The sequence below is a fragment of the Rhea americana genome, unplaced genomic scaffold (assembly GCF_003343005.1).
Source record: "Rhea americana isolate MKP2758 unplaced genomic scaffold, rheAme1 scaffold_2, whole genome shotgun sequence".
Taxonomy (NCBI): Eukaryota; Metazoa; Chordata; class Aves; order Rheiformes; family Rheidae; genus Rhea; species Rhea americana.
In genome coordinates, this window is record NW_028186149.1 from 12,275,069 (window position 1) to 12,285,578 (window position 10,510).

The following is a 10,510-nucleotide window of genomic DNA, read 5'->3' on the forward strand; positions in this document are numbered from 1 at the left end:
CGGACCGGCGCGGCCGGGGCCGGAGCGGGGGCTCTCGAGCCGCCGCGGATAACCGAGCGCGCCGGGCCCGGCCCGGGAACGCGGCCCGGGCAGAGCGCGGCCGGGCCTCTGAGGCACCGAGCTGCTCCCCCGCGCCGCCGCGGGGAGACGGGCGGAGGAGCGGCCTTCTCCCGCTCCGCGGAGTTAGAGAAGTGCTCGACGCCAGTAACGCCTTGCCTTCCCCCTTTTCAAGGGACCACAGGAACTGAGACCATCTCCCCTTCCCTTTTTGGCAGCGGCAGACCCAAGCAGAGGTAAATGATGCTTTAAATCAAGCTTTAAGCATTGCACATCCAGCTTTAGCTTGAGTAGTCCTGTAGTCTGTCTTTCCTAAGACTTAGTAATTTTCTTGTAGGTTCTTTTTGTACATTTTTCAAGTATGTTGGGAAATGTTTCTACTAAGCCCAAACATCTGCTTTTCAGTCAGCTAGAAGTACTTCCTCCCAGCGCTTACGCTACACCGTCTAGGAAGCAGGAAAGGGGCTAAGCAGCCCTCTGTAACTTTGGTTACAAAAAGATTAATGGATCTTACAAAGATATTAAACTGCGTCCAGCTGATCCCTTACCATCAATACTAAGATTTTTTAGTAAAATCTCATCAATACTAAAATCTCTTTTCAAAGAACCCCTACACTCAAAGTACTAGGAAAACACAAACACTGATGTGAGCTTCTGTGGTGCTTGCGATATCCGRGAATCCCGGACCCTCCTTTCTTGAGCCTCACTCCTCAGCACTGGAAGGTTTTGTTTCTCCCCCGCTTTTCAAAAATGTTGACTTAAGACTGATGCTAATATATACATGGATGGAAGCAACACTTCTCATGGCACATCTTAAAGAGGCTGAAGCATCAAGTAATTTGAAAATACAGAATCAGGTTAGCAATACTAGTCATGAACCACAGAAATTGCAATTAAGCAGACAAGGTCTTTGTTTCACATGCATATTCTCCTACACGCTGCTCTTGAATGCAGTCATGCAGGAACAGGTGTTCTACATTAAGTCAGTCTTTCCACCAAAGACAAACCTCTCACTTTAAAAGAGAGAACAAAAGCCTCTCATTCACACAGACCCAAAACCACACACCCAGACACTACCTTGAACTGCTCTTAGAATCTATACATTTTAATAATGCTAGAGACAGACTGGAAAACAGGCTATTATGCACAAAAATTTATTTCAAAAGTTATGATAAAAATATTTCACAAATTAAAAAAAAAAAAAGCATGTTACAAACATTTGGTAAGATTATACATTCATTTAAAATCTCAGGTTAATAGGCTCCACTGCAGGAGCAATCCCTGTACAGGAAGGCCTGCTGCACGCCGTGCAGTGTGGTAGGCAGCACACGTTACACCTTTTGATTCACAGCTGCAAGACTGTGCTTGGCTTAAGATGAAGTTTCTTAGCTAGGGCCAAGCTTGCTCTCTCCCATTTATCAGAATCCAAGAAACTCAAATGACACTGAGCAGACTCTCATGCAAATTCCTGAATGCTTTTCTAAAACTCAGTTTACAAATACACTTAATAGTGTAGCTGATGTCCATCGACTGGAAAGGAATCAAGGGCTCACAGCAACAAAGGGACCAAAAATTAAGGTTCTAACAAGGTAGTAAAATAAGTTCAAGAATACAAGCACAGATCTTAAAGCAGATACAGTGATGGAAGAACATTTAGTCATACATACATATGTACATGTGCTTGTATTCTTGAACTTATGTATGTATATATATGTATGTATGTATTTTCAAATATCCTGAGTATGTGCAACTACAGTTCAAGTTTATAGGAAACAGGCACCTAGCAAACCCTTAATCTTCATGAGAGAGCAAGATTTTTGCTTRAATTTAGGCACCTAACTCCCAGAGCGCCTTTTGAACCAAAGCAGGTTAGAGGTATTTTTACCATCCTGATGGTCTGTCACCTTAGACATACACAAGAAAAACAAGTATTTTTATAAACACTATACAAAAACCCACATCTTTATCAAATGTAAGCTATTTATATATTAAAGTTGGAATGTAGTTAAACATTGCAGTTTATTTGAATCTACTTCCAAAACCAGAATGAATATGACAAAAACATTGAGAGACTGTATTGTGGTCTTGCAGAGACTCTGCCTCCAGAAAAGGAGAACACAATTTAGAAATATCTGGCTTAAGGAATAAAATGGCTATAGTGCTGTGTGAGAGATTAAAGTCTTAAGTACAAACCTACCTTTTGATATACTGAAAACATCATTTTAAAACATAGTATGCAGAATAGTTAACCTATATACATTTTTGTATAAGAGTGTGTATTTGGCTAATAATTTTAAAATGATTAAAGGCCTGCTTCATCAAAAGTAGATTACAACTTAAGACAAGAGTATGAGAGGAATACAGCATGTTACACCATGTCAGGAAATATGAGAACCTTCCCATGTTGAAATAGTTTAAGATGTGTTTGACTCCAAACAATTTGAAATGTAAACGTGTCTACCCACTTTGAAGAGTGCGTGTCTGAAGTGCAACATTTTCAGGAGTCCTTCAGTTAAGGACACTTTCTTGCTACAGGACTCCTTCTCTATTTATCTACTAGGAAAAAGCATACCCACTTTGCCCCTTAACAGCATTATACAGTAAGATTTTTTTACAGTCCACATGATGTGGTAACAGCAGTTTACATTCCAGTATTCCATTAATACTTCCAGTATTCCAGAATTCCATTAATACTTCCAGTACTAACGTGAATTTAAATTTAAAGTGCATTTCAGATCAGAAATCTCTAAATAATACACAAGAGTATATTGAGAGAATATATAAGAGAATACAGTAAACTTGTGGAAGCATATTTGCTGACTCAAATCACTGCAATACTAAGCGCMTTTCAACTTACCACTAGCATAAAGAAAAAAGCTCAGAATATTAGAAGCCTTCTTGCAAATAAGCATAGCTAGATTTGGTCAGATTCAGTTTTTGCAATGGRAGCTGCATACCTCTACCTAGAGGGCAGACTTTATCCTACAAAAAACAATTTGGCAAATGAGTTTAAGCTTAAAGTTCAGAAGGTTATTTTTTCAACACTCAAGTTCTTTTCCTAAGCATCTTTCCCACCCACTTGTGACAGAAACATTGTGGAAAATAAGTTACAGTAGGAAGAAAACACATCTATTCCATAACTGCAGTTTAGATATCTGCAACTAACATTAAAATATGRAATCCTAAATAAGCCAGTAGAAAACAAAACAAAACAAAAAAAACTTCAAAACACACTTTGCCAGTGTACCTTGCTTTTTTTTTTCAAGAAAAGCTCCCTAAAGAACATAAAAATCAAGCAGCTACAGAGTTATCTGATTATACTATTTTTAAAAGAAGTTGGGTTTTTTTTGTAAATAGCATGGATTATTTCCCTGATTTTGCAGATTAATAGTTTGAAAACATTTTTTATCCTTATAAGACATCACACAAAATTTCAATAYCCCTTGGATGAACAGAAAAAGTCACTCAAGTTCACTGTGGCTGAAGAGAACGTGATCTTAAAGGCAAAAAGACATTGTCACTTGAACTGGTACAAGGCTCTTGCTGTTCTGACTGGAGTTCTGGTGGGAGAGGGGGTGCACCAGGATCCCCAGGTCCTGGAAGGGGGCCTGAGAAAACCGCACTCTCTGTATTTCCCATCTCTGCAATTGGTAAATTCATTGAGCGAAGAGAGACAGCAGACATAAATGCAGCAGTACTGTAATCTTCTTCTGGATGATGTATCTGGGTAGATTCTTTGTCTTTTGTTTTTTCAAAAAAGTTAGACTCGTCAGAGTATGATCTAGAAAGATTATTTGTTCCTCCATACAGTGAGGTCATACAGGTGCTGCAGCTTAGACCTAAGACAGAAAAAGAGACTAGATTTAATTGCAATATGATGCACTCCATCCTGTGCTCTTGTCAAGTATCCATAAGACATTATCAAAACTTACTCCACAGTATTTTTAACAGACTACCCTCTTTATCTTGCACGTGATATCCCAACGTTCATGACTTAGTAAAAACATATATGTTGTCCAGTCAGATGATGTGAATGATTTTCCTATACCAGTGAATACCAGCGAATAGTTGACACAAATGCACAAGCATTTAACTTTGCTTTAGGAATTTTGAGCTCTCTGACCTATCTTTTGATAATTTTTTCTCAGTGTATTCTTCAAATTAACTTTTAAAAGCTTTAGCTACATGGTTCTAATCCAGAGTAGTCTGCATTTGAAGGCAGTTATAGCTGAAGCTACAGAAAATTTCAGCCCACTTCCTTTTTCATTTTTCCTTTGATGTTTGTGGAAGAGGAAGTAAGGTTTCTTGTTTAGAAGGCTTACAATTTAATTATCTGCCTTAAAATAAGATAGCGACTTAAGTTTTTTGTATCCACAAAGCCTGCCCGTCCGCATGAAGCAATGCATATATATATATATATATATTCAAAGTCTAATTTTAAATGTTAGCATTAAAGGCATTTGCGAGAATTCCCTTCAGATTGTATTTGCTGGCTTATCTTCCGTTAACGTGTACAGTTTAACAAAATCAGAGCTTCCTGCCACTGCAGTAATAGTTTCAAGAGAAGAAAGATGGAAGATAACCACCTATTTTGAGCTCTGTAATAGAACCTCATAGAGAGCAAAACTGAAGTGTGGAAACAGACTTATCCATTATAAAAAATAAAAACATGAGTTATTAAAATTTGTTATTTATGATATGTTCAACTGGTAAGATGACAAAGCCAGGACATGTGCCTTGGTATCTTAAACCCAAGCTGGTGATGTTTGCTTGGCCTACAAAGCAAGTTTCCAAGAACATTGTCCAAAATTCTAGAAGTGAAAAATCCCTAAGAAACCTGCATTAAAGAATAAGAGTTTAATTTTGCAGTTCYTCAAAATAAAAATTTCTGTCATAAAAAATACCAGTATAAACTTCTCACCTTTGAGAGCTTCAAGTTTTTCATTTTTGACTTTCAACACTACATCAGTTATCTTTTGTAACAGGAAGTTTTGCGTTCTTTCTCGCCTGATTGATTCAATTAAAGCATCTAGTCCCTTTGGGTTTTCTGCTAAATAGTCCAATAACTTCCCAGTTTTTTTCCTACTGGAAGATCGAGAAGAAATTTCTTCTGTGTCCTCTCTAGTGAGTATTTTCTTTGAACGTAGGTAATCGAAGTGTCTCTCAGCTATAATTTTGTCACACAAATAAGGACGCATCCTTTCTAAAGCCTAAAAGACAAAATAAACTAGTATTAGTCAACCTTTTCATTTAATTAGAAGCCTATATTGGAAATCAGTATGATGTTGATGTTGCTACAGGCTGATGAAACAGGTTTTAAAGTTGCCACCATGTTAACTAGCAGAGATTTTTCTCAGTGCTCCTAAATGTTTTAAAAATCATGGCTCCTTTAAAAAAAAAAAAAAATCTAATTATCTCTTCCATTAATTTTCTTGGAAGTGAACTCAGAAGGTTTAATGCATGTTAAACAGGAAGGCAAATACTTACAGAAAAATTTTAATTACATTAAGTCTTTGGTTATCACACTTCAGAACAGTTACCAAATAAAAAGAGAGAAATTATACCAATAAAACACAGTTGTACCTGTTCACTTAGTCTACATGTATATTCACTCTCACTGTTTGACTACTGGATTGCTGCATTTCTACACTATTTGCATCCAAGAGGCACAGCTCCAATATACTGCAATTATTATTGTTTTCTGTACAGTGAATGAAAGCAGCCACAGAATAATAGAATTAATATACTCACTGTATAGAAGGCTTATTAAGTGCCAGTACTTGAGTTCACAAATTCAGCAGATTACTGGTAYTCAAAACATACACACTTTAAAGCACAGATGTACCTACTCAACTTTCCTTTTGTTTTTTGTTTTTAATCAAATCATCTTCTTTTGGATAACAATTTTCTATTGAATATCTGAAGGAACTCTAACAGGCTGCACAGACCGCTGAGAGTTAATGCAGCTCCAATGACTCCGGCAAAAGCAAAATCCCCTCCTTGCACATGGCAGGTTTTGGTTCCACAGGAGTAGGAGGCAATAAAACAGGTCACCTCTACTGCAGGGGAAGGGATGCCATTCCCTGCCAGGGCACAGCTTGTCATACCTCCTCAGCACAGGCGCCAGCGCTCTAGAACTGCAGTGTGCTACACCAGCAAAGCAGCTGCAAAGCTTCCGGCTGTTCTAGCAAGTTGACACCTAGTGTCGTATCACATTCCCTCAGAGCCTCTCCCTGGAGAAACACATTATCTTTAATAACTGGACTCATCTATAATGTGATTATCAATTTGTTTAGGAGGTAATTTATAGCAATGTCAGAACTAATGACTGGTATGTCACTACTTCGAATTGGAAATTTCTCTTTGGAAAATTATATGTTCTCTCTTGTACTGACCAATTTATTTTTACATTCAGCAAAACAAAAAACAATCTTTTGCCATCATCTTCTGTGGAAACATATGAGCAAGAACATCTCCAAAACGTGAATTATATTAATCTTATTTCAATCTGTGTATTAACAAGCCTGTTTGACCTCAGCACCTAGATAGAATTAATGCCTATATTCACAACTGCCCAATTTCAATAACTAACTTACTGCTCTGTGAAGATGGGAGTCACAGATGAAGAATTATACTATAAAATTGGCAATTTTTCTTGCCAGTATTTTTCACTGTATGAAAATAAACAAGAAGTCAGATATACACTAGCCAAAAGCTATCTTAAAAAAAAAAAACAAAAAAAACCAAAAAAAAAGTTGTCTCATTTTATTTGGAAAAAAGAAAAAAGATTTTTGAAAACCAATGAGGAAAAAAACTCTAGTTCGAAAGAGATATGAAGAGATGGAAAGAAACAGTTAAAACTTTTTTCCTTTAGAAARTTTTCAGTTATCCTGCTACTTCTGGAGATTAGAGTAAGTGAAACCAGCATTTAAAATGTAAAAGRAAAATGACTTTTTGCTTTATAGCAATTTATTGGTTCAGTAAAAAGAAGTGGAGAAAAATCTGGCAAAAAAAGASACACAGACTTTAGAAGAGATTACTACAAGCAGCAAAATACTGTAAGCCATCAATAAACATCCTGTCAGGCTGGATGTGACACCACATAGTTGCTAAGGAAAATATCCGAAGCGCATGGTTGAAGGAGAAAAAGACTTTTGGCAGTAGACCATCACCACTAAATTAGTTACAATGTAAAATTAAAAATAAAGGTGCAGGGTCCCTCTGCATCACAGCTAGGTATTCCCACTCTTTCCCTTGCACTGCTGCATGAGAAGACCTAGTTCAAGAAACTGATCTGACAGTTTTTTTCCAGTCAGATTCATTACCTGATCCAGTTTACTGTGCAGTCACATGAGCACTAGTGCTGGCCAAAARAGAGAAACAGTACAAATCACATCAATTTAAGGTGCTCCGGAATAATCTCAAGTGTCTAATTGCAACAAGCCCATGCTTCAATGCYTAGGAACTTTGCGAGCAACACAAATTTATTCATTTCTCATACAAATCTCATCCTACCACCAGCAGGAAGCAGTCAAACTCTGAAACTTAAGAGCTGATAAAATTTTCAACATTAGAAGAATATAGCTAGTTGTTATAGAAAGACTATGATGTTTTGACTAAGGTCTTCCTGTAATGAGTCTTATGGTGTATGAAGTGTATCAATTCTGAATTCCCCTCTGCACTGTCCTTAGAGGTTAACAGTTTAAAGGACTGAGAGTAAATACATTAGTACAGAATATATTTTTCTACAGAATACATAAATATCTATACATGTATATTTACAGATATATTTTTCTATATATCAACATTTYATACTACTCACTGCCTCCCACCAACTCTTGAACATATAATTCCAATTTTTGTAATTCCTCATGCAGAAAARTTTACCCAGACTAGATCATTCTTGCGAGTGAACTTCGGAGGTATCCTGTCAGATAATATATACAGGATTTTTGGCAAAGCAGAAATGCTGCATTACAATTCACTGAATATGCATTAGAACAGGGATGTCACCTGGTAAGACATTTACAACTACATGGTCAGTGACCTTATGCCTTCACTGATGTGACAAAATGGTAGACAGAAGCAGAGACTGTTTTTACAGGAGGAAAACCAGTAGCATTTCTTTAACTATCTATATACTTGACCTCAGAAGCCAAAAAGATTGGTAGTATTTGCAGAGTGCCAGCAAAAGACAGCAGAAATTGTTTGGGTGTTCTRTTCCTCAACATAAAATTCAACATGCAACCCAATGCAACTGTAATTTCAGCTTCACATAGAGATAACATCTTCAGCCAAGAAGAAATAAAGCTTTAAAACCAAATCTGTTTCTGCACAGCTTTAAGACAAATGCATAGAACAGAATATAAGCAAYGATGAAGGCAGAATCTAAACACTTTTTTACAAAATTTGTAACTCAAACTTTTTTTTTAACCTAGTCATCAATGCAACACAACCATGAGAGTAACAAGCAATAACAATACACAAGAAAAATAAAATGSAGAAAATTTTATGCAAGAATACATTTAATAACCTGGCATTTTTGCCTAGGATACAAGATTTACATTCTTCCTTTGCCAAAGCAGCAGATCAAATGATTAGAGGCAGTCTATCCTCCTATTCCACACGTAATTTATAAGAACATTCTGATCAACATTAATTTGGAACTAAATTTTTATTGCAGCTAAGCTTTCRCAATGATTAAGCTGGTTCTGCATAGTACCTGATAAAACAGCCAACTTGTCCATCACCTAATACAGATGAGGCACAGACAAGCGGTTGCACTTCTTTTAATGTTCACCCAGTAAGTAGCATAACTATATTAGTGCTGTGCTGACTGTGAGAGGATAGACCAATGCCTCATTGGTCTAAAACTCATCACTGCAAGGTTAAGCTATCAATGCTACTTGAACAACTTTAAAACAGCTAAGAAATCTCGTGCTAAACCATCACTTTGTATCACAAAACCACAACATTTTAAATCTCAGAGGAGAAGCTCTAAAGTCATTAATTGACTTGTATTATGTTTTGATGATAAAACTAATGTTATTTTCTACTACACATTAGGTTTCCATCAGGTTCTGCAATCAGTATAGGAGATCCTATAAGATTAAAGGCTGAACTGACATAGATGCACTTCTGTAAAAACAAGATGCGAATTCAGTCACTTGCACAAATTCACTTACAGATCATGTTACATACATGATCTGTCTTAAGAAGTTCCTCCCTTGATTTTTAACTGCTAGCTGTTAACTAGTGCAATATTACCCTGTGGTTCTATAGAAGAAAGAAATAACTTTTTAGGTGTATTTTTCAAGTTATGACAAAGCAACTAAAGAAAACTACATATACATTAAGATTTTAAGCAACCAAACTTTCATGTTCTTTACTGAACTAATAATGATATTGTTAAAAGATACATGAGGAGGAAAAAAAATCAAATTGAGAAAGTCTATAGAAAAAGTTTGTATGTTTTAGAGGAGCATATACAACACAAAATAATCAAATATAAAATTCTGTACATTGTAAACAGATGTTATTTGTGGTCAAGAAATAAACGACAAACAGTGATGGATGTTTAAAAGAAAAAAGAGCCAGTACATGTTCCTTGCGGATCATGAAGTTGGTACGTGCGTTGCTTGTTTTACAGTCTAGCAAACGAGCACGTAATTCTAGACTGAACTAGGATAGAAGACAGTTTTTCAGAATGAAAATACAGAATCYTATCTTTGCTTAGAATGAAAACTAAAAGAATTTTCTTTTTCCTCACAGAATATTTGTGTTCTCCCTCTCTCAGYTTATGGGCAAGTTGTCTTAAATGTCTGGTTGTGATTTTTCAGTGTTGCAAGATTGTTGCCTAAGGGAAAAACATACAAAATTCGCAGCAAAAGAGAATCCTCGTGCCTAAGATGCGCTGAGGCCCCTCAGCCACACACAACTCTCTGCAAGTGCTTGCAGCAGTGTGGCCAGATCTGCCACTTGCCCTCTCGGCCTCTAACCACAACCGAGTTTCTTCAGGACTAAAGGAAAACTCGTAATTAGCAGTGTTCTCTTCGTGTTCCGGRGGGCGTGCAGCCACGAGCCGTCACGACTGCAGCAGCTCGTCTTCTGCTTTTAAGACRGATATAATTCTGTCAGATTCCAAGCATCGGTGAATAAACAGGAAACATCACGAATACAACAGAAAAGCCTCAAAAACCGGCGGTATTTAACGCAGGCTCTACAGGAGCGGGCCGCGCTAACGCCGAGAGAAGCGCATTTGCGAGCAGCTTTCGGCCGCGATATCGGTTATCCGCCGCTGCCGCCTACCCGTCCGGGCGGCGCGCAGGGGCTTCTCCGGCCTCAACGCCCCGCCAAGCGGCGCAGAGGGGAAAACCGAGGAGGGGCGGCCGCGCAGGCGAACACCCGGCCGCCGGGGGCGCGGAGCGGGGCGGAGCGGAGCGGGGCAGCCTCG

At 37.8% G+C, this 10,510-nt stretch overlaps 1 protein-coding gene across 1 annotated transcript in view; it reads right to left on the reverse strand.

Moving 5' to 3' along the window:
• Window positions 1-1,189: 1,189 nt before the first annotated feature.
• Window positions 1,190-10,510, reverse strand: part of BCL10 (BCL10 immune signaling adaptor) — a 10,979-nt gene continuing 1,658 nt past the window's right edge. Inside the window, exons 2-4 of the mRNA XM_085303681.1 lie at window positions 7,945-7,984; window positions 4,979-5,267; window positions 1,190-3,896 (exon numbers count right to left, since the gene is read on the reverse strand). Of these exons, the coding sequence (XP_085159807.1) occupies window positions 3,529-3,896; window positions 4,979-5,267; window positions 7,945-7,984 (697 nt within the window). The 3' untranslated portion in view covers window positions 1,190-3,528. The remainder of the gene's footprint in view (window positions 3,897-4,978; window positions 5,268-7,944; window positions 7,985-10,510) is intronic.